Source organism: Thamnophis sirtalis, unplaced genomic scaffold, assembly GCF_051295495.1.
Source record: "Thamnophis sirtalis isolate CommonGarterSnake01/CBP01778 unplaced genomic scaffold, rThaSir2_p1.2 scaffold_14, whole genome shotgun sequence".
Taxonomy (NCBI): Eukaryota; Metazoa; Chordata; class Lepidosauria; order Squamata; family Natricidae; genus Thamnophis; species Thamnophis sirtalis.
Window position 1 is genome coordinate 8191499 of NW_028261394.1, and position 24315 is coordinate 8215813.

Genomic DNA, 24315 nt, shown 5'->3' on the forward strand with positions numbered 1-24315 from the left:
ACCCAGAAGGAAGACCAGGAAAGAATGTGTGTGTGAGTGAGTGAGTGTGTGGTATACATTGGTGTGTGTGTGTATTTGAAGATGGGCGCAGCGCCTCCAGTTGGCAAGAGGCATTAACCCTTTGCCTGGCCGGTGGCTGTAATTGCCTCCTTCCTCCCTCTCTCTTTCCCTTCTTCTTCTCCTCCTCCTTCTTCCTCTTCTTCTTCTTTTTTTCCTTCTTCTTCTTCCTCTACCTCCGCCTCCTCTTTCTCCCTCCTGCCACCCTCTGCCCGATTGACCGGCTGGAAGATCCATGTGCTGCCTGGGCTCCAGTGCCTCCCTCTTCCAGTGACAAGTGCCCAGCCGTCTCCCGTGGCAGAGCAGAGGATGGGATGTGGAAGAGGCGATCCCGGAGCCCGACTCTGCCTCCCCGCCTCCTAACCCGGCTCGTCTCGGCAACCCAGAAGGAGCAGGTCAATGGAGCAGGATTACATCCACATGTATAATGCTTCCTTGCGCGGCTGCGGCTTAGGATACGCGCCCATCATTTATTACAGTCTCCTGCTCTGCTTGGGGCTCCCCGGTAAGATATTTCTTTCTCCTTCCTTCCTTCCCTCTCTTTCATTTCCTTTTTCTTTCTTTCCTTCCTTCGTCCTTTCCTTTCTTCCCCTTTCTCCTTTCCTTTCTTCCTTCCTCTTTCTCCTTTCCTTCTTTCCTTTTCTTCTTTTCTTTCCTTTCTTCCCTCTCTTTCTCCCATCTTTCATTTTCTCTTTTCTTTCCTTCTTTTCTCCTTTCCCTTTCCCTTTCCTTCCCTTTCTTCCTTCCTTTCTCTCCTCCTTTCTCCTGCTTCCTCTTTCTCCTTTCCTTTCCATTCTTTCTTTCCCTTTTCCTTCCTTCCCTCTTTCTCCCATCTTTCATTTTCTCTTTTCTTTCCTTCCTTCCTCCTTTCCCTTTTCCTTCCCTTCCTTCCTTCCTTCTTTCCTTCCTTCCTTTCTTCCTTCCTTCCTTTCTCTCCTCCTTTCTTCTCCTTCCTCTTTCTCTTTTCCTTCTTTCCCTATCTTCTTTCCTCTCCTTTCCTTTCTCTCCTCCTTCCTCTTTCTCCTTTCCTTCTTTCCCTTCTTTCTTTCCCTTTTCCTTCCTTCCTTCCCTCTCTTTCTCCTATCTTTTGTTTTCATTTCTTTCCTTCCTTCCTCCTTTCCTTTTTCCTTCCCTTCCTTCCCTTCCTTTCTCTCCTCCTCTCTTCCCCTTCCTCTTTCTCCTTTCCTTCTTTCCCTTCTTTCCTTCCTTTTTCCTTCCTTCCTTCCTCTTAAAACTTACAGGCAATCTTTTCCCCACCCATTTAGAGATTCTGCCTACTCCAGTCTTCACAAAGGAGGAGATGGGTCCGTTGTCCCTCAAAAGGGAACAGGGGACCAGCTGTCAGCTCAGGCACTTGACCGAGAACTGAAGACTTTTTCGACTCAAAGTGGGTTAGGCTTAGGAAGTTCTTTTTAGGATCAATGATCACCCTTGGAGTTTCTCCACTCAGCATTGCTTTATTAGTTGTTTGTAAGGACGGTTGAAGATCTACAGCAGGGAATATAGGATGGTCTTCATTCTCAAGGTTGGAATTGGGGGGCAAGGGGTGTGCATGAGGAGCGCACTACTTCAACTTGGGCAAAACTTGGGCAGTTTGGGATTTGACGAACATGTTGCTGTTATTGGATGGAGGGGGGAGGAAGGATGATTAACTCATAATGTCAAGTAAGATGAGTTTCGTTAAGCCGTCTTGAAGTGCGCCTTAGGGACTAGGGGCTTGGCTGGGCATCCCCCCCCCAGGATCAACCTCGCATTTAATTGGGTTCTGGGGTTGAACCCAAATTCATCCCTTTGAAGAGTTTGGAAGTCACGTTCCATCAGTCAAGATTGGGGAAGAGGAAGATAAGGAGGAAAAACACACACACACACACATAGGCTTGGCGACTCCATTACCAAAGCAGTAATTTCCCTGGTAGACTGCCTTGGCTCTTGGAGGGTTTGCTATTGCCTCGCAGTTAAGCCATTGCTTTTAGGACACTGGTCCTTTGTGAATTAGCCAAACCCTTGTCCTTTCATTCTTCCTTTCTTCCAATCCCTCTCCCAAAAAACCCTCTTCCAACGTCTCCAAAACTCTTACCCAGCAGGCGAGGAGAAGGCAAAACAGTTCGATCCTCGGTAGAAGCAGATGTAGGGTTTCCTGCTTGGGGGGGGGGAGGGCAGGGCAGTTGGACTAGATGACCTTCAAAGATCCCTTCCAACTCTGTTACTATTCTGATACTTTGGTATATGTGCCCGAAAAGCACAATTGGCAGTTGTTGTAGAAATGCCACAGTTCCAAAACGAAAAGGGTTAATTTGGCTCGGTGGGGAAAAAAAAACCCTTACCCTTCACCAAGCACCCATCTTCCTTTATCCCAGCGCGCCTGGCTGGGGAGGATGGGAGTTGCGATCCAGACGGCCTGGAAGGCGGGGGGCATCTGAAGCTGGAGAATGGAGGCAAAGGAGGTGATTCCTTGAAGTCCCCAGGGCTGGGAAGACGACTGGGAGGGAGGGAGGGAGGGTGGGAGAGGAGACAGCCAGCCCAGGCAGACAGAGAGGAGCAGAGACAGCCACCCCCCCACCACACAATCTATTAAAATAAATAAATAATTTCCCGGCTGAGCTGTCCGTGGTGCTGACACAGCAGGAGCTGCTTAGAGGACGCTTAGGAGCTCACGTTCAAATGTTCTAAGGGAGAGGGTTTGTTTTTTTTAAACCCCCAAAAGAGACGCCTCTCTTGGCAAGCCCAGCGAGAGAGAAAGGGATGGGCTGGTTTATTTTATTTTATTTTATTTTATTATCTCCTCGGCTTCCCTTGCCCCTCCAATCGCAGCCGGCGAGCTGCAAAACGTGGGCTGTCCTTAGGATGAATGAGATGCAGGGAGAAAACCTAGAAAGGTAGCAATTGGGGAAGTGGAGGGGAAAAACATCCCCGCAATGTGGAAAGGTTTTTATTTATTTTGGGGGGGGGGAGGGGGAAAGGATGGGTACAGGGGACAAGGGGGCGTGCCATCCAGCCAGTTCTTCAAAAGGCAAAATCCTTCAGGAAGCTTGGGGGGGGGGGGGGGGACGGTCTGGTTTGAGGTTTTTTTGAGGTTTTATTTAATTTGTATGCCGCCCTATTCCCGAGAGACTCAGAGGCGTCTGGTCTGTATTATAATACAATATAATACAATACAATAGCAGAGTTGGAAGGGATAATTTAGTTTATTTATTGAGATTCCCACCTTGATTTTATTTTATTTAATAAACAATGCAAGATGGTGAAGGCATCTAATGCTCCTTCCTCCTCCTATTTCCCCCCCCCCAAAGCAACAACCCTGCGAGGTGGATTGGGCTGAAAGAGGGGGACTGGCTGAAAGCCACCCGGGTGGCTTTCATGCCTAAGACAGGACTAGAACTCCCAGGCTCCGAGTGATTGGCCCAAAGTCACCCAGCTGGCTTTCATGCCTAAGGCGGGACTAGAACTCACAGTCTCCTGGTGATTGGCCCAAAGTCACCCAGCTGGCTTTCATGCCTAAGGCGGGACTAGAACCCACAGTCTCCTGGTGATTGGCCCAAAGTCACCCAGCTGGCTTTCATGCCTAAGGCGGGACTAGAACTCACAGTCGCCTGGTGATTGGCCCAAAGTCACCCAGCTGGCTTTCATGCCTAAGGCGGGACTAGAACCCACAGTCTCCTGGTGATTGGCCCAAAGTCACCCAGCTGGCTTTCATGCCTAAGGCGGGACTAGAACCCACAGTCTCCTGGTGATTGGCCCAAAGTCACCCAGCTGGCTTTCATGCCTAAGGCGGGACTAGAACTCACAGTCGCCTGGTGATTGGCCCAAAGTCACCCAGCTGGCTTTCATGCCTAAGGCGGGACTAGAACCCACAGTCTCCTGGTGATTGGCCCAAAGTCACCCAGCTGGCTTTCATACCTAAGGCAGGACTAGAACCCACAGTCTCCTGGTGATTGGCCCAAAGTCACCCAGCTGGCTTTCATGCCTAAGGCGGGACTAGAACTCACAGTCTCCTGGTGATTGGCCCAAAGTCACCCAGCTGGCTTTCATGCCTAAGGCGGGACTAGAACTCACGGTCGCCTGGTGATTGGCCCAAAGTCACCCAGCTGGCTTTCATGCCTAAGGCGGGACTAGAACTCACAGTCTCCTGGTGATTGGCCCAAAGTCACCCACCTGGCTTTCATGCCTAAGGTTGGACTAGAACTCACAATCTCCTGATTTCTAGCCTGGTGCCTTAAACCATTAGACCAGATTGGCTCTCATATATTTTGGGGGTGGTGGGGGAAGTTAAACTTAACCCTTTCCCCTGTCTCAAACCTGCTCCTTTACTCTGGCTAGGTGGCTCAGTGGCTAAGACTCTGAGCTTGTTGATCAGAAAGGTTGGCAGTTTGACGGTTCGAATCCCTAGTACAGGTCTCCTGCGTGAGCAGGGGGTTGGACTAGATGACCTCCAAGTCCCTTCCACCTCTGCTACTCTTACTCTTGGATAGCTGTCCAAGGCTCCTTGTTCGAATCTCTTTTTTGACTTCCTTAAGAGGAACATCCAATCTAGCGAGACCCCTGGGGCTTATCTAGACTGACCCCCTGTTGACGGAGAAGCGGTCACCTCTCTTCCAAATGCCCTGCTCAGAATGCGGTTTTCAGAACCGAAAGGAAGCAGTTAGGAAAAATGGAAGGGGAGGGGAATATATATTGCATGTCCATGGACATCAAATTTGCTCTTTTGGACTGTATTTTTAGCCCATTCCCGCCTCCAGCTTCATCAGGGCAGCATTCATAAATCATTCCTTTGTCTTTCAAACAAGGCTCCCAATTAAAGGAGGCTAAGGGGACAAATGCAATGTCGGGCTTCAAATTTTGGGTCTAAATGGAGTTTAAAGCTGGACTCACCGTCCTTCGGTTCCTGGGATATTTTGCTGTATATTTAAGTGGTCAGCAATTCTTGGAACGATCTTCTGTGGAACGATCCGGACCCTTCCCACTCTCTCAGCCTTCCGAAAAGCCACTAAAACCTGGCTGTTCTGGCAGGCCTGGGGCTGTTGACCTCATGAATGAGGTCCAGCCCCATCTAGGTTTGAGTGTATGGTGTGTTGCTTTTAAATCTGTTTTCGTTTTTCCCTATATTTTATTTTTTTATTTTACTCTTGTATTTGTAAGTCGCCCGGAGTCCTGCGGGATTGGGCGGCATATAAATTTATTAAATTACAATTAAATTACAATTTTTAAAGTGAGGGTGTGTGAAAGACTACACAATATGCTTTCTTCTTTTGGGGAGAGGGAGCCACGTAGTACAGAAATAGCTCCAGAAAGGAAGGAAAGAAATTATATGGGTTTGACCTTGAGGGAGCTGGGAAAAAGAAGGGTTTGGTGAACCCATTTGGCAGGTGTTGACGTGATAAGTTTTTCCGTGGGCCCATCGGTGGCTGAAAGTTGGACCAAACTTATCAGCCATCCCAGCCTCCTTCCTCAGTTGTCTTCTTGTTGTTGTGAGTTGTGAAATTGTGTCCGACCCATCGCGACCCCATGGACAACGTTCCTCCCCAGCCTTCCTTGTCCCCTACCATCCCCTGGAGTCCATTGAAGCTCACGCGCACTGCTGGGTGGCATGGCTCTCGTGTGGTTACAAAAGAAGCATTGCTTTGTTCTGCGCATGTGAATACTTTGTACCGTTTTGCCACATACAAAGATGGCTTTGGGGGCCTTCAAGGGAACGAGAGAGCATCAGAGAGGAACACAGGTTTATTGGGAGAGCAAGTGTGCTTCACAATGAAGACTACCGGGAAATGTCAACTTGGAAGCGATCCGTCCCAGGACCACCAAGTCACGCTTTGCTTAATCCTGTTTATTAAATAATACAGGCTTTAGGTGTGTAGACCTTTCTAAGCCATAATTGTTGTTGTTGTTGTTAGTTGCGAAGTTGTGTCCAACCCATCATGGCCCCATGGACAACAATCCTCCAGGCCTTCCTGTCCACTATCATCATCTGGAGTCCATTGAAGCTCACGCCGACTGCTTCAGTGACTCCATCCAGCCACCTCCTTCTTTGTCGTCCCCTCCTTCTTTTGCCCTCCATCGTTCCCAGCATGAGGCTCTTCTCCAGGGAGTCCTTCTTCCTTCTCATTAGATGGCCAAAGTCTTTGAGTTTCCTCTTCAGGATCTGGACTTCTCAAGAGCAGTCAGGGTTGATCTCCTCTAGGACTGACCGGTTGGATGGCCTTGCAGTCCTTCTTCTTTTGGCCTCCATCGTTCCCAGCATGAGGCTCTTCTCCAGGGAGTCCTTCTTCCTTCTCATTAGGTGGCCAAAGTCTTTGAGTTTCCTCTTCAGGATCTGGCCTTCTCAAGAGCAGCCAGGGTTGATCTCTCTAGGACTGACCCGTTGGATGGCCTTGCAATCCTTCTTCTTTTGCCCTCCATCATTCCCAGCATGAGGCTCTTCTCCAGGGAGTCCTTCCTTCTCATTAGGTGGCCAAAGTCTTTGAGTTTCCTCTTCAGGATCTGGCCTTCTGAAGAGCAGTCAGGGTTGATCTCCTCTAGGACTGACTGGTTGGATCATCTTGCAGTCCTTCTTCTTTTGCCCTCCATCGTTCCCAGCATCAGGCTCTTCTCCAGGGAGTCCTTCTTCCTTCTCATCAGGTGGCCAAAGTCTTTGAGTTTCCTCTTCAGGATCTGGCCTTCTAAAGAGCAGTCAGGGTAGATCTCCTCTAGGACTGACCGGTTGGATCGCCTTGCAGTCCCCATGATAAAATTGTGAAATCCAACAAGAATATGCCAATTTGGAAAAACTGAACTCTGCTCAACTGAAGGGAAGCAACCGTTACATAACTTTAGTCCCTCTGCAAGTTGGTGGGCAGTCAAGGTCATTAGAAATTTATTTGCATTTCTCCCAGGGTTGGTGAGTCTACATCAAACCCTCCAAATCACATAAAAATAGCTCAAAATATCTAGTATTGAAATACTTCTTTTTTGACCAAAGATGAAAGTTCCGTCTTGAGCTACAGAAGCAAAGTTCCAGATAGGAAAGTGTGTGTAACCTGCAGGTGTGTCTGTCATACACAACAGACAAATATCTATGCACTATTCAATTTGTACCTTGGTGGCTCAGTGGCTAAGACCCTGAACCTGTTGATCAGAAAGGTCGGCAGTTCATTTTTTTAATATTTTTTTTTTAATTTTAAATTTTCAAAACAAACACAACACAAAGAATCTTCCTTCTTTACCTACTGTAGAAAGTGTATCAGTTGGTTACAAAAGACTTTCGTGCCTCTCTTCCACAGTCATCAACCTTAGTTCATATTAACTCAAATATTTTAACTCAGATATTTTTATTTTAAAGAAGAAAGAAAGGTCGGCAGTTCGGCGGTTCGAATCCCTAGTGCCGCGTAATGGAGTGAGCTCCTGTTACTTATCCCAGTTTCTGCCAACCTAGCAGTTCGAAAGCATGTAAAAAATGCAAGTAGAAAAATAGGGACCACCTTTGGTGGGAAGGGAACAGCGTTCCGTGAGGCTTCGGCGTTGAGTCATGCCGGCCACATGACCACGGAGACGTCTCCGGACAGCGCTGGCTCTTCGGCTTTGAAACGGAGATGAGCACCGCCCCCTAGAGTCGGGAACGACTAGGACATATGTGTGAGGGGAACCTTTACATAACCTATTCAGTTTGTAGAACCTGGATGAAGCCAAGCCAAGTTCAAGTTTACTAGACTCAACAAGGGAAGCTCAGTGGGTGACTGAGAAAGTCACTCTTTCTCCGCCCAACTCAAAGTTGGTAGTCCTCGACTTACAACCATTTGTTTTGTGAGCATTGAATGTATTTATGACAGTTGCAGTGTCCAGGAGTCATGTGATCCCACTTGTAAATTCCCAGCCAGCTTTTCGCAAGCCAAGTCAATGGGGGGAGTCCAATTTGATGATTAGGGGACTGGAGGCTAAAACATATGAAGGAATTGGGTATGTCTAGTTTGATGAAAAGAAGGACTAGGGGAGACATGATAGCAGTCTTCCAATATCTCAGGGGTTGCCACAAAGAAGAGGGAGTCAAGCTATTCTCCAAAGTACCTGAGGGTAGAACAAGAAGCAATGGGTGGAAACTCATCAAGGAGAGAAGCAACTTAGAACTGAGGAGAAATTCCCTGACCGTTAGAACAATTAATCAGTGGAACAGCTTGCCTCCAGAAGTTTTAAATGCCTCAACACTGGAAGTCTTTAAGAAGATGTTGGATAGCCATTTGTCTGAAACAGTATAGGGTTTCCTGCCTAGGCAGGGGGTTGGACTAGGAGACCTCCAAGGTCCCTTCCAACTCTGCTATTGCATTGTATTGTATTGATTAGGGGACTGGAAGCTAAAACATATGAAGAATGGTTGCAGGAACTGGGTATGTCTAGTTTAATGAAAAGAAGGTCTAGGGGAGACATGATAGCAGTCTCCCAATATCTCAGGGGTTGCCACAAAGAAGAGGGAGTCAAGCTATTCTCCAAAGCACCTGAGGGGTAGAAGAAGAAGCAATGGGTGGAAACTAATCAAGGGGAGAAGCAACTTAGAACTGAGGAGAAATTTCCTGGTAGTGAGAACAATTAATCAGTGGAACAACTTGCCTCCAGAAGTTGTGAATGCCTCAATACTTGAAGTCTTTAAGAAGATGTTGGATAGCCATTTGTCTGAAAGGGTTTTCTGCCTAAGCAGGGGGTTGGACTAGAAGACCTCCAAGGTCCCTTCCAACTCTTCTACCGTATTGTATTGTATTGTAATTTGCTTAATGATTGAATCGTTCACTTATGCAGGGATTTGCTTAACAATTGTGGCCCCCCAAAAAGTCATGATACGGAGCCTAAAACTCACTTAAAAACTGCCTTGCCTAGCAATGGAAAATGTGGCCTCCGTTGTCATTGTAACTCAAGGACTATCCCTAAATGACAAAGCGATAAGCTTATTTCACCCCCTTTTATTTTAGCGTCCTCCAAATGCAATTAACTTGGGAGGGAGAAGCTATTAATATTCAAAAACATTTTCATTTATCCTGGCATTTGGGCAAAGGAGAATATGGAAAGAATTTTTCTTTCTTTCTTTCTTGGCCCGCTCTGTAACAGCCGGAAAAAGTTATTACCAGCGCTGTGTCGCTAAACACACTTAATCAGTCCGTTGTTTCTCCGCTTCTGCAAAGTGAAAGATTCAGTTTGTCCTCTCTCCTCCTCCTCCTCCTCCTCGGCCTCGCCAGGAATTCTATGCCAAGAATGCAAATGAGACTCTCTGTGAAAGGAGAGAAGAAGGCAGCTGGACTCTGTGCTCAACATTTCTTCCCCGTGGTTGGGATTTTGAAGAAATGATGCAGATGTTGCAGGGTGGACAGGAACCTCCTTAAACATCTGGCATGGGGAGGGTTTTTTTTTAGACATCCCCCACACACTAGGGGTCCAACCTTGGCAAATTGGGCCGATGGTGAGTTGCTCCGGTTTTACTACCGGTTTGCAACATGTGTGCAATGCGCGTTGCATGCGCTGTTCAATGTAAATTGTTCTTCACGTATGCGCAAAACAATTGACGCGCAGTCACTTAAAAAAAAACATGGCAACGACATCAGCAGTGGCGAGGGAACCAGTTCGTGGGCGTGGAAAGTCTGGGTCGCTGTTGGTTTTTCGACCTAAAAAATACTGCTACCGGTTCGGTCGAACCGGGAGCAACCTTTCAACTGCCAGAATTCGCCAGCCAGAATTGGGGAGGCAATCGCATGATCCCGGGATGCCGCACCCATGCTAAATGCATGCCGCTTGCCAAGAGCCAAACTTTTGATCACATGACTGTGGGGATGCTACCACAGGCGTAAGTGCCAGGAGTGGTCATAAGTTACTTTTTCCAATGCCACGGTAACTTTGGGCCGCCATTAAGCGAATGGCTGCACGTCAAGACTCAATTGTGTGAACAAAGGGTTTCTTACCCTCTAATGAGGGACACAGTGGTTCAGTGGCAAAGACGTGGAGCTTGTCAGTCAGAAAGGACGGCAGTTCAACAGTTTGAATCCCCAGCGTCGCGTAATGGAGTGAGCTCCCGTGACTTGTCCCAACTTCTGCCAACCTAGCACTTCGAAAGCAGGTTAAAAAATGCAAGTAGAAAAATAGGAACCACCTTTGGTGGGAAGGGAACAGCGTTCCGTGCACCTTTGGCATTGAGTCATGACGGAAACATCTTTGGAGAGCACTGGCTTTTCGGCTTTGAAACAGAGATGAGCACCGCCCCCTAGAGTCAGGAATGACTAGCACATATGTGCGAGGGGAAACTTTACCTTTATGTTTAAACAAAACCTTTTTTTTTTTAATTTAAGCCCACTTGATCTGGGAAAGCCCCAATCAGAAAGTTGAGTTTCTGATTGTTGAAGTCTTGCAAAGATAATATCTGAACTTTGCCCGAAGGAAAACAGCTTTCAGTTCTGATATAAGGATGACATAACAGTAAATGCTGTAGCAACTGAACTTTAAACTCTGAATTCTAAGATTGAGGTAGAGAAGAGTGAAATCTCAAATGATCTTCTTTAGATTCAAAGAGGTGTTGCCTCACTTGCTCCATCAGAAATTCCTCTCCAATCTACATTTCTGAATTTACAGCCCAAGGACAATGAAACAGCTTGTAAAAAACATTGCAAAATGATCGGCTGATGTCAGACGGGGGGGAGAGGGACGGAGAACATCCCAAAATATATTTACCATTCTGGTTATTGTCTGTTTTTGTGATGAAAGGGGAAAGAGTCATCCCAACAGCTCAGAGGAGAAGAAAGGAAAATAAAACTCCAGAGCAGGTGTCCGTAAAGAATATTATGCATTAAAAACACTTAGCAACAGTCAATACGATGCCTGGCAAAAGGGATTGTTTTAATAGGCCCTCGCCTGAAACTATAATTTCCAGAACGAATGGGGTGGGGGGAGGCTCCCAGATGCTCTTTGATTGCCAAAGACAGGGGAGTTATGGTGCCTGCGCGCATATCTTGGAATCAAGCTGGCAGCACTGAGATTCCACAAAGAGGAAGCATCAGCTGGTAGCTGGTGTGAAGTCAAGGTCGCGGCTCTAACACATCCGCAGCTGCTGAAACGAAGTGGGGAAGATTGGAAGATTAGCTTAGCTGTTTGCAGAGAAAGGTTGATGAGAAGGGAAGGGTGGAGGGCTCAAAGCCATCGGCCCCAGATATCTATTGGCACCGGATTCATGGACAGTCCGTTATGGCTAAACCAGGGGTGGGTTCCTGCCAGTTCTAACCTCTTCTATAGAAGAGGTTCCACAAATCTACAGTGCTGTTTAGAACCTGTTCTAGCTCCCTCCCCCCGCCCGTCCACATATCATCAAGATGAAGAGCGAGAGGAGGAATTCTGGGAGTTGAAGTCCACAAGTCTTAAAGCTGTCAAGTTTGAACACCCCTGGGTTTTTTTTTTCTAAAGGGTTAAGGGTGCAAGGGTCTTGTAACTTGACAGCTTTAAGACTTGCACTCTTCAATGCCAGAGTTCCTGAGCCAATATGACTGGAGGAGGAATTCTGGGAGTTGAAGACCACAAGTCTTAAAGCTGTCAAGTTTGAACACCCCTGGGTTTTTTTTTCCTAAAGGGTTAGGGGTGCAAGGGTCTTGTAACTTGACAGCTTTAAGACTTGCACTCTTCAATGCCAGAGTTCCTGAGCCAACATGACTGGAGGAGGAATTATGGGAGTTGAAGTCCACAAGTCTTAAAGCTGTCAAGTTTGAACACCCCTGGGGATTTCTTTTTCTAAAGGGTTAGGGGTGCAAGGGTCTTGTAACTTGACAGCTTTAAGACTTGCACTCTTCAATGCCAGAGTTCCTGAGCCAATATGACTGGAGGAGGAATTTTGGGAGTTGAAGTCCACAAGTCTTAAAGCTGTCAAGTTTGAACACCCTAAGGTTTTTCTTTTTTTCCTAAAGGGTTAGGGGTGCAAGGGTCTTGTAACTTGACAGCTTTAAGACTTGCACACTTCAATGCCAGAGTTTCTGAGCCAACATTTTGATTGCTAAGCAAGAACATTGTTAAGTGAGTTTCACCACATTTTACAAATTGGCCACGCCCACCCAGTCACATGGCTGGCAAGTCACTCCCACCCGGTCACATTGCCAGCAAGCCACTCCCACAAAGCAGGCCACACCTACAGAAGAGGTTCTAAAAAATTTTGAAACCCACCACTCGGCTAAACTGTGCAAGGGAAGGATTGAGGGAGGAAGCGGAAGGATGGAAGGCTGAGTCAACCCTGAGCCGGTGAGATTTGAACTGCCGAACTGCAGAACTGCAGTCAGCTGAAGTAGCCTGCAGTGCTGCATTTAACCACTGTGCCACCTCGGCTCTTAGACTGAGATTCCACCCGCAGAGCAGGAAGGAATATGATGATGACTAGCATTCGGAACCAATGAGCAGAATTCACCAACAGCCATCTCTTCCTGGTGAAATATGCCCACGCTAACCCCTCGGAGAAAGGCATGGCTGCGAAGTGGGCTTATAGGAAAGTCGCTATGTAATTGCTTGCCTGGATGAATCCTGGCACGAGGGGCATTAAGAGCGAACAGAAGGGAAAACCGATATCGAAGAAGAAAGCTCACGGGTATTAGCATAAGTGATCTGGGGAAAAGAGATCACTCTGTCAACTGTCTCCCTTTAAGGTAAAGGGAAAGTTTCCCCTCGCACATCTGTGCTAGTCGCTCCCGACTCTAGGGGGCGGTGCTCATCTCCGTTTCAATCCCGAAGAGCCAGCGCTGTCCGAAGACGTCTCCGTGGTCATGTGGCCGGCATGATTCAACGCCGAAGGCGCACGGAACACTGTTCCCTTCCCACCAAAGGTGGTTCCTGTTTTTCTACTTGCATTTTTCACGTGCTTTCAAACTGCGAGGTTGGCAGAAGCTGGGACAAATCAACGGGAGCTCACTCCGTTATGCGGCGTTTGGGATTCGAACCGCCGAACTGCCGACCTTTCTGATCAACAAGCTCAGCGTCTTAGCCGCTGAGCCACCGCGTCCTTTTAGGGAGGTTTGTACAGGCACGCATTTTGTGTAAGTGGCTGCCTATGTGTGTTGTGTATGCACACCGACACAACCACACACCCCGAGACACTGATCTGCTAAGGTCAATATTACGAGAGGCGAGCTTTGTATTGAACCATTCAATTTTTTTTAAGTGCCTTTCCAAGTGGCAGAAAAGCTTAGCTGGTAAGGCCTGGGTGGAGGGAGGGAGGGAGGGAGGGAGGGGGGTCTTTGGGGAATCTTAAGTGGCTGGCAAGGCTGGGTGGTAGAATCAGAAATCCTAGAAGTTGGCAATGGAAATCTGTTTCTGCAATCACGCCAGGAAACGTATGTTGCGTATGGCTGTGGAGTTTGACGTAACTTTGACTGGTCACTGAATGAATAGGCTTAAGTGGAGGGCTATCTGTAGAGGGGGTGGGGTTTGAGCCAGGGGCAAGATTTCCATATGCAATAGCAATAGCAATAGCAGTTAGACTTATATACCGCTTCATAGGGCTTTCAGCCCTCTCTAAGCGGTTTACAGAATCAGCATATCGCCCCCACAGTCTGGGTCCTCATTTCACCCACCTCGGAAGGATGGAAGGCTGAGTCAACCCTGAGCTGGTGAGATTTGAACCGCCGAACTGCAATTAGCAGTCAGCTGAAGTGGCCTGCAGTACTGCACCCTAACACCCTAACCACTGCGCCACTTCGGCTCTTATGCAAACACATCCAAGCAATATAGGCGGTCCTTGACTTACAGCAATTCATTTAGCGATGGTCCGAAGTCACAATGGTTTAAAAAAAAAGAGGTTCATGGCCATTTTTCATGCTTATGACCCTTGCAACATCCCCGGTGGGGGTGGGGGTGTGTCACACGATCAAAATCCAGAGCCTTGGCAATTGACTCATCGTTATGACGGTTGCACAGGCCTGGGGGGTCACGTGATCCCCTTTTGCGACCTTTTGAGAAGTAAAGTCAAGAGGGAGGGACCTGATTCACTTAACAACCACGTTGCTAACTGAACAACTGCAGTGAATTCATTTAACAACTCTGGCAAGAAAGCTCGTGAACGGGGCAAAATGCCCTTAACAACTATCTCGCTTAGCGGTAGAAATATGGGCCTCCATTGGAGTTATACATGGAGGACTAACCTGGAATGTATTGACTGCTTTTTAACCCTTCCGCACAGGGTGTTGTGGCCCGCCAGTGGCCAGATGAGCTGGCAGCAGATTCAGACAGTGAGGAGGTTGGAGAGGAAGATGAGCCAGTCCTGGAGTCTGGGGAAGGCTCTGATGAGGGCTCTGTGTCGGAGGCAGAGAGGGGGCCAGGGCCGTATGCCAGTTATCAGCTGCCTTCAGAGTCAGACATCAGTGAGGCAGAGGAACAACTGGAGCCTGTTCCCAGTGTGTGCATGCACCGAGTTGCCAGATGAAGGGAACAGCTAAAGAACAGGGGTCGACTTGGGAGTAAGGCCGCAGGTGGACAATGAATGGCCCCTCCCAGAGGAATTAAAAGAGGAGCGAAAGGGGAGTGGAGTTTGCAGGAGACCAATAGTTCACTTAATTGGTTCGTGACTCTCCGAGACTCCTGGCCAAGATTTGCAGATATCATCCTGGCAGCTCTCCAAGCCAGAGAAGGTCTGTGACTGTAAATCCTCCCTCGAAAGACTTTGCTGGATGTGAAGGAGCAGAATTCACAGCCAATTATTAAAAGGGTTTTTTGTCAGGACAAGGAGTTTGCTTCATGTTCTCGGGGAGCCTCTGTCAGAACAAATTCCGAGCATCTGCACTGAGCTCTCCTAAAATTTAACGTAAGCCTGTTGCTACATTTCTGGATTGTCTTTACCCAATTAGAGTTGGGTGAAGTCAACCTTAATTCCGAGGGGCTTTTGATCACCTAGTAAAAAGGTTTGGAGGAGCCCTTAAAATCCTAGAGCTGCTTAATTTGTTTTCCTTCACCTATATTTCACATGGATCAGGAGAGGAACTCAATCCACGTTTCTCTTTACTCTGAAGTCAAGGGGAACTAATTCCGGAGAGACAGAAAGTTCTCTATTCCGGAAGTTAACAAGGGATAATACAGGTAATCCTTCCTTGCTGGATGCGAAGGAGCAGAATTCACACTCAATAAATCAAAGGGGTTTTTCTGGGGACCAGGAATTTGCTTCACCCTCTTGGGAAGCCTCGGCCCAAACACAGGGGACGATGTTGATTTAGGATATTTGGGGAGAAGGGGTAGCAGTCTCCCCACCTGAGCCCCGCCCTGCCTGTTCCCATCTCCCTACTTCCCACCTGTATCCTCAGGCCTACGTGGCAACCACAGAAAGAGCAGAACAGCCCACCCCACTGTTCAAATCTGCAGCCCTTCCAGGAGGAGTCAACTCTCCTAGAAAGGCGGGGGTGACCTTTGGGTCTTCCCTTGTTTTGGTCGAAGCTGCAGCCTCATCGTGGACCATGAGAAATCAATCGCTTCTTCAAGAGAGCAAGACAGAGAGCCGTGTCTGCCTATGGATCTTGCTACATTAATAGCTAGGAAGCTCCTTGGCAGCGGGACAAGCTCTTTGCGCAGCTCGGCCAGGGTTTATCTACATCAGGAACAGAAAACGTGCAGTTCTCCACATCTTGCTGAGCTTCAATTCCCATCAGACCGAGATGGAACAACAGTTGGCATGCCTGCTTTGGGGGGGTTTGCCCTGGAGTGAGGCTACCGCATTTGGACCGCAATACCAGGCAGCCATTAGAAGGTAAAAGTAAAGGTTCCCCTCGCGGATACGTGCCAGTCGTTCCCAGCTCTAGGGGGCGGTGCTCGTCTCTGTTTCAAAGCCGAAGAACCAGCGCTATCCTAAGACGCCTCCGTGGTCATGTGGCCGGCATGACTCAACTCCCGAAAGTACACGGAACGCTGCTCCCTTCCCACCAAAGGTGGTCCCTATTTTTCTACTCGCATTTCTTACGTGTTTTCGAACTGCTAGGTTGGCAGAAGCTGAGACAAGTAACGGGAGCTCACTCCATTACGCGGCCCTAGGGATTCAAACCGCTGAACTGCCGACTTTTCTGATCGACAAACTCAGCGTCTTAGCCACTGAGCCACTGTGTCCCTTCCAAACAACCATTAGAAGGTATCAAATCATTAGAATGTTCTGCCTCTCCTTTGCTAATGATTATCCAGATGTTTTGCAAACTCACTTTTGGTAGCTCCAGAATCTCTTTTCTCAACTTTGGCAACTCTTAAGAAGCTGGGCAATTCTGGGAGTTGCAGCCAGTCCACGCATCTTAAGAGTTGCCAAGATTGAAAAACACCACTTTAGAGTCTTCAGAACTTTCAAAGAAACTTGGGGTGACCTAATGTTTAAAAAGCAAATTTAAAAAGAAACAATGACCTTTTGAGTAATGATAAATTATAGTGATAGGCAAAGGGATCTCATTTATCTCAAAATGTTCATACAGAATCTGAACTTTGGACACAAGCAATCCATATATAGATTTGCATCTGGGTATTATGAATTGTCCTTGCAGTAGTTGCGCTAACATAATGGTAGTAGCTGTCAGATTGCTTTAGCAGCTGGATGGAAGACATGTATAAACTTCAAGAGTTGAAAGCTAGACTTGTAGGTCCAAACTACTTCCCAGAAGACAACACTGATAAGCCACTTTGTTGTTGTTGTTGTTGCGAAAACGTTATGGGTTGGGATAAGGGTTAGGATAGACTCAAGAACTTAAGCTTGACTAAAGTCCAACCTACTTCCCATTGGAAGACAAGGATAAGTCACTTCCATATTATTGCTGAGAGAACTTTATGGATCATGCAGTCTCAAGGACTTAAGCTTGAGTCAAGGGAGTAATTGAAAACTAGACTCCAACCTACTTCCCATTGGAAGACAATGTAAGTCAACTCCATATTATTATTGAGAGAACTTTATGGATCCTGCAGTCTCAAGGACTTAAGCTTGAGTCAAGGGAGTAATTGAAAACCAGACTCCAACCTACTTCCCAGCAGAAGACAATGTAAGTCAACTCCATATTATTATTGAGAGAACTTTATGGATCATGCAGTCTCAAGGACTTAAGCTTGAGTCAACGGAGTAATTGAAAACTAGACTCCAACCTACTTCCCAGCAGAAGACAATGTAAGTCAACTCCATATTATTATTGAGAGAACTTTATGGATCATGCCGTCTCAAGGACTTAAGCTTGAGTCAAGGGAGTAATTGAAAACCAGACTCCAACCTACTTCCCAGCAGAAGACAATGTAAGTCAACTCCATATTATTATTGAGAGAACTTTATGGATCATGTAGTCTCAAGGACTTAACCTTGACTCAAAGGCATCTCTGAAAGGTAGACCTGGAGGTCCAAGCCTAGCAGAAGACAATGATAAAGCACCTCCATGTTATCTTTGAGAGAACTTTATGGATCACTTCACGTATCTCAAGGATCTCCTCTTGACTCAAAGGAGACCTTCTCATCTAACTATGAATTATAATCTTGCTATCTTCTTAGGCGCCCTTATCCCCCTCCCGAGATATCACCACTCGAAAGCTTCACCCACCAATGCTCCACAGTCAGCTTTGAACAAGGGAAAGCATTGGGAATGAAGTCCCCCACCCCCAGAGGTGAGATTCAGCCGGTTCGCACTAGTTCGGCCAAACCGGATGTTAATTTTGTATCCGGTTCATTGAACTGGTTGTTGCAAGGAGTGGCTGGCCACGCCCACCCCACCATAGTCTCCATATGGCCTGGTCATCATGCCAGGTAAGTGCGGCACCCGTGCGGAGGTTCTGTGAGGGCAAAAAAATCAGGCCTCCCAGCCTTCGGAGGGCTGTTTTCACCCTCCTGGAGGCTCGGGGGAAAGTCTCCGGAGACTGCGGAGGGTGAAAATTCCCCTCCTCCCCTCCTCCACCATGGTTCAGGAGGCTGACCAGGCCACGCCCACCCAGCAACCCGGCAGAGAACTGATTGCTAATGTTTTCCAATCCCCCCCCATGCCCTCCCCACCTCCCATCTCAAAATATGTGGCTGAGTAGCAATCCTTTTCAGCATTTTCTTTAGCACTTAGCAAAGCAGGAATTAACTTGAGAGCTTGAAGATGCAATTCTCTTTTTCTAAAAAAAAAAATGTGGCAAAGCAAAAAGGCCAGCGGCATCTTCCCCAGCCCCCATGCTGTCACTGTTTGGGTTTCTTTTTCTTTTATTTTTTTCCTCCTAGAAAATCAAGTTCCAGCAAGATGCGCTAAGAGTTTGTTTATAAATATTTGGCAGTTAAGTGGCTTATATTCAGATGTGCAGCACACATCCAAGAGCATCGTTTTCATCCTGTCTTTTGGTCCCACCTTTCTCCTCAGTAGGGACGCAGTGGCTCAGGAGCTAAGACGCTGAACTTGTCGATCAGAAAGGGCAGTGGTTCAGCGGTTCGAATCCCTAGCACAGTGTAACGGAGTGAGCTCCCTCTATTTGTCCCAGTTTCTGCCAACCTAGCAGTTCGAAAGCACGTAAAAAATGCAAGTAGAAAAATAGGGACCACCTTTGGTGGGAAGGTAACTGTTCTGTGCGCCTTCGGCGTTGAGTCATGCCAGCCACATGACCACGGAGACGTCTTTGGACAGCGCTGGCTCTTCGGCTTTGAAACGGAGACGAGCACCGCCCCCTAGAGTCGGGAACGACTAGCACATATGTGCGAGGGGAACCTTGACCTTTTCTCCTCAATTTTTAGCTAGAGGAATTCGTGTCATTATTCTTGATTGGCCTTGGAAAAGGATTCAGCACAGTCAGAAGTCGAACGTTAAATGGGATGCATTAGCTCCATGAAAAAAAACAAAAGATTAATTACTGAATGCATATGAAATTTCAATACTTGGCAACTCAGCCTCTCTCGGTAAACCAAACCTCTGTTCTTTGTGAATTAATTAAATAGGTTGGTGGTGGAGCAACTGTTGGGAAATATCTGTATGACGTCCAGCCAGAATGTCTTGCAGCCAGAGTGGAATTAAATCAGGGTTCAGTTAAAGAGAATCAATGTTGACCCATATTCTAAAGAAGATTGTCCTCCACTTTAGAGGCACCCCCTCATCCGCGGTTGTCTAGACTACGGTTTCTCAACCTTAGCAACTTGAAGATGTGTGTGTTGTGGTCTGCTGGCAGCCTGCGGAGCTGGCAGCAGAGTGAGGAGGTTGGGGAGGAAGATGGGCCAGTCCTGGAGTCCGGGGAAGGCTCGGACGAGGGCTCTGTGTCGGAGGCAGAGAGGGGGCCAGGGCTGTATGCCAGTTATCAGCTGCCTTCAGAGTCAAACATCAGTGGGGCAGAAGAACAGCTGGAGCCTGTTCCCAGTGTGCTCATGAGCAGAGTTGCCAGACGAAGGGAAGAGCTAAAGAACAGGGGTCGACTTGGGAGTAAGGCCATAGGTGGACGGTGAATGGCCCCTCCCAGAGGAAATAAAAGGGGAGCGAAAGGGGAGTGGAGTTTGCAGGAGACCATTAGTTCGCTTCATTGGTTCATGACTCTCCGAGACTCCTGGCCAAGATTGGCAGATATCAGCCTAGTTATGTGCTGCCTCTGGAGCCTCCAGAGTCTGACATTAGCAAGGCAGAAGAACAGTGGGAGCCTGTTCCCAGTGTGCGCCTGCGCAGAACTGCCAGAATGCAAGAACAATTAAGAAAAAAAGGGCGATTTTTGTTGCTGTTGATTACTTGTTCATTACTATTCTTAGAAACTCAAATAGGTGCATTAAATGTATTTTAGTTCTCTTTTAGAATATTCGTTAAGTAACTCCATGTGTCGCATTTGATTCTTGGGACCTAATAGCAATTGCTAATCTTCTAAAGTTAACGTAATCCTTTCTCTCTCCCCACCCCCCGTTCTCTCTCTCTCTCTCCCCCCCCCCCCCATTACAGCTAATATTTTGACGGTAATCATTCTGTCGCAGCTGGTGGCTCGGCGTCAAAAGTCCTCCTATAACTACCTTCTAGCTCTCGCGGTGGCCGATTTGCTAGTCCTTTTCTTCATCGTCTTTGTCGACTTCCTGTTGGAAGACTTCATCTTGAAGGAGAAGATGCCTGACATCCTGGACAAAATTATCGAGGTGTTAGAGTTCTCCTCCATCCATACTTCCATCTGGATTACCGTACCGCTCACGATCGACCGATACATCGCCGTCTGTCATCCCTTGAAATACCACATGGTTTCCTATCCCGCTCGCACCCGCAAAGTCATTGTGAGTGTTTATATCATTTGCTTTCTAACCAGCATCCCGTACTACTGGTGGCCGAACATCTGGAAGGAAGACTACACCAGTACGCTGGTTCACCACATCCTCATCTGGATCCACTGCTTCACCATCTATCTGGTCCCTTGCTCCATCTTCTTCGTCTTGAACTCCATCATCGTCTACAAGCTCCGGCAGAAGTGCAACTTCCGGCTGCGGGGCTATTCCACCGGGAAGACCACCGCCATCTTGTTCACCATCACCTCCATTTTCGCCGTCCTCTGGGCCCCGAGGATTATCATGATCCTGTACCACCTTTACGTCTCCCCCATCCACAACAGCTGGTCCATCCACATCGTCTCCGACGTGGCCAACATGTTGGCGTTGCTCAACACCGCCATCAACTTCTTCCTGTACTGTTTCATCAGCAAGCGGTTTCGCACCATGGCGGCCGTAATGCTGAAGGCGTTCTTCCGGTGCCAGAAGCAGCCCGTCCAGTTCTACACAAACCATAACTTTTCAATAACTAGCAGCCCATGGATATCCCCGGCCAACTCCCACTGCATCAAAATGTTTGTCTACCAATATGATAAAAACGGGAAACCTATAAAGATCTCTCCGTGACGGACCCGTGATGGATGGTCCATGGAAGCTCCTTCTTTTTAAAGCTGGTTCCGACGACGACGCGGAAGAGCTGGGGATAAATCGCTTGCAAATAGCAGCCATTGGATTTTGCTCCTCTCCAAGCATTGGAAGATATAAACAGGCTGCCATCGTTTATAAGGCGTCTTTGGACACCTGCAGGAGAACCAAAGGAGAGGCGGAAAGCTTCGCGGCTTCAGCTCTTGCAAGGCTTGATCCATAGCCTTGGATCGAAAGATCTACAGGACCGGAGAGATGGTCCGTTGTCTTGTGTGGGGACTTGGGTGAGAAGCGTAGAGTGCAACTTTCAGTTAAGCCTCTCTCTCTCTCTTGCTCTCTCTCCCTAACCAAACACTTCCGAAGATGTAGAAATCTGAACATTTATTTATATATTCCGTAGGCTCCGATGTGGAGGTTTTGATGGGATTCTAAGCCGTTGCTTGCTCCTTTTCCAATTTCGGTTGGGTTATTTTCCTCATGGCATGAAATCTGATTACTTGGATGCTTGGGCACGCAATGTAAAGGAAATTAGCCATCTTTAGAATATTGGCATGGTGCATAGGCTAATTTTTGGAGGTCTCATTGGAAGAACTATTCATACTTAGAAGGATGGGGGAATCACTTTCTCATTTGCTTGGTTTTTTTCTCCCCCCATCTTGACATGGAAAACCTCTGGAGTGGACAGTTTGGAACACTGAGTAAATTCCAGAGCCATCCTTAGAATATTTGTATGGTGTTATAAGCTAAACACTGCAACTTCATCGGAAGAAGGATTAATTCTTGGAAGGAATCCCTTTCTTAACACTAGCTTGCGATACAACGTGAAAACTCTTGAGTCTTACCGATTTACATTCTGAGCAACGTCCAAGCTAGATTTAAAAACTCAAGGAATTTTCCTGAGCAAAGAATAAGAACAATCACATTTGTTATTGGTACACATTTTTGTTTTGCTTAGTTTAAAAAAAAAAACTATCAATCTCCAGCCCAATTGGGCATTTTCTTCCTTTTTTAAGGCACCCAAGTCATTGGTGATTTTTATGGACTCCATGAAGTTCTTGGGAATTAGTCGAAGTTTTCAAGGGGTGAGTTTAGATTAGTCTGCATAGATTGGAAAATGGAGAATGTACACACAATGGAATACAACGGGGTTGTGTGTGTGTGTGTGTGTTTGCGTGCGTGCGTGAATTCAAATATTTAACTCTTCACCTTCATCAACAGAGGCGCACCCCCCAAAAAAATCTCTTTATGGAAACGGCTTTTTTTAGTTTTCCATGGACTGAGACTCTGTTACTTGAATGAAGGACTTCTAATTGTCGTAAGAAGCTTTGACAAAAATCAGATGGTGTGGGATGAGCTGAAGAAAGTGAAAACACCAAAGTTATTGGATATTTGTAAAAACAAAACAAAAAAAACCGCAGAGAACATCTGTGCCACGTCCCTCACCTCTCGTCCCCCGAAGAATTATTTTGGACTGTTAACGTCTGCCTTAGAAAACACGGAAAATAATAATATTTGGGGTGACATGCGCCACATCATGTGGTGGAATCCCGAGGAAAACAGTAACCGCTCGAATGTATCACTTTAGTGCATGCTTCCAATCAAGTTATCTTTTTTTTTCCTTTTCAACCAGCTAATAGTTTTTATTGACGATCACATTACAGCTATACAATCTACATAGCATAGAAATATGTAAAAAAGAAAAGAAAAAGGGTTTATAGAAATGCAAAAAAGATAAAACAAGAATAAGAAATTCCCCCTTCGTCCACAGAAAGTATAATCAACACGAGCAACTCATTACTATTTCCTATAGTAAAACCAAACGTCTCTTCATCCCACACCTCACTTTATTCTCTAGAAACCAATCTCTAAATCTTCATCTCTCCATATTAATCAGAAAGTTTGCGAAGGGTTTTCACAAATAACAATATGCTAAACTCAGTTTGAATGGTTCCTTTCCTTTTTATAATTCCTTTTCTGTTTAAACGAATTTCCCTGATTCCTCTCTTCATATAAACAAAATCTTGAAAGCATCATCATCCAGTCCCACCAACAAGCCATTAAACATTCTGTGAAATGGCAACTCGTGTGTTTTAATCAAGTTATCTATTACCAACCCAGATCTGCAACCTAGAACTTTTAGAAATAGCATGGAGAGTCCTTGACTTACGACCACAATTAGGAGCAGAATTCCCGGTGCTAAGCAAGGCGGTTCAGTGAATCATGCACAGTTTTATGGGTTTTTGGGGGGGAGGGCAGCTGCTCCCAACCTTTTGGGCACCAGTTCTGCAGAGAATGATTTTTTCCCACAGAATGGAGGGAGCATGATTTCGTGTGTTGCCTGCATCTCACAAGTGGGGCTTCACTTGTTCGCCCGGCCTGGTTTCTGACATGCCGTGAACCGTTGCCGATCTACGGACCGAGGGTTGAGGACCCATGTTTTATGGCAATTAAGACATTCAGTCTCTAAGGAATTAAGTAATATACAGGGGGTCATACCCCCAGTGGTGGGATTCAAATAATTTAACAACTGGTTCTCTGCCCTAATGACCAGTTGGGAAGGCGTGGCTCGGTGGTCATGTGACTGGGTGGGTGTGGCCAACTCAACGCCACTCAGGTCGATGGGCGCTTCGCCTTAGCTGTGACAATGTCATAAGGGTTAACTAGAGGGGCAGTTTCTGTAAGCACGGCAACAAAGATGAGGCTAGGAACAACACCAGAATGTTCCCTTCCTGCCTTCCTTACAGGATTAGCCCTGTAAAGTGGGGAAAAAAACAAAAGGAGATTTCTTCCAACAACCGGTTCTCCCAACTGCTTAGAAAGTTAAAAACCGGTTCTCCCAAATAGGTGCGAACCGGCTGAATCTCACCACTGCATAAATCCTTTCTTTCTAGCAAGAATGATGCCCATTTGAAAAGGAAAGGACATTATTGGTTCAGTTGAGACCAACTTCTATAGGTGTAGAACTTGCAGAAACAGAGAGTTGGGAAACCAGCCAACCAACCAATCCCAAGGCAGAAACTCTCAGCTCTGTAAAATTCTCCAATAATAGAGACCTCCCACCCCAGGGGTGAAATGCAACAGGTTCGGGAGAACCGGTAGTGGAAATTTTGAGTAGTTCAGAGAACCGGCAAATGCCACCTCTGGCTGGCCCGAGAGTGAGGTGGGAATAGAGATTTTGCAGTATCATTTCCCCTGCCATGCCCACCAAGCCACATCACGGCCACCAAGCCTTGCCCACAGAACCGGTAGTAAAAAAAATTGAATTTCACCAATGCCCCCGCACCCATGTCTTCAGAGGCACGAGGTTCCTAGTGTTGGAGAGATACAGAAAGTCTGCTATTGATCCCATTTAATGAGAGGTTTTTCAGAAACAGCATCTCTTCTCCAATTTCGCTTCTACAGGCACCTGTGATCATGCCAGGGTTGTGTGTGCGCGCAGGTGTGTGCAACTGTTTAGGTATAGG

The 24315-nt window shown here is 47.0% G+C and overlaps 1 protein-coding gene across 1 annotated transcript; it reads left to right on the top strand.

The window, feature by feature from the left end:
* Positions 1 to 405: 405 nt before the first annotated feature.
* On the top strand, positions 406 to 21298 carry GPR139 (G protein-coupled receptor 139). The gene is made up of 2 exons (XM_087728841.1): positions 406 to 562; positions 19899 to 21298. The coding sequence occupies exons 1-2, from the start codon at positions 457 to 459 to the stop codon at positions 20831 to 20833; spliced, it is 1041 nt and encodes a 346-aa protein (XP_087584967.1). The 5' UTR covers positions 406 to 456; the 3' UTR covers positions 20834 to 21298.
* The last annotated feature ends 3017 nt before the right edge of the window (positions 21299 to 24315 follow it).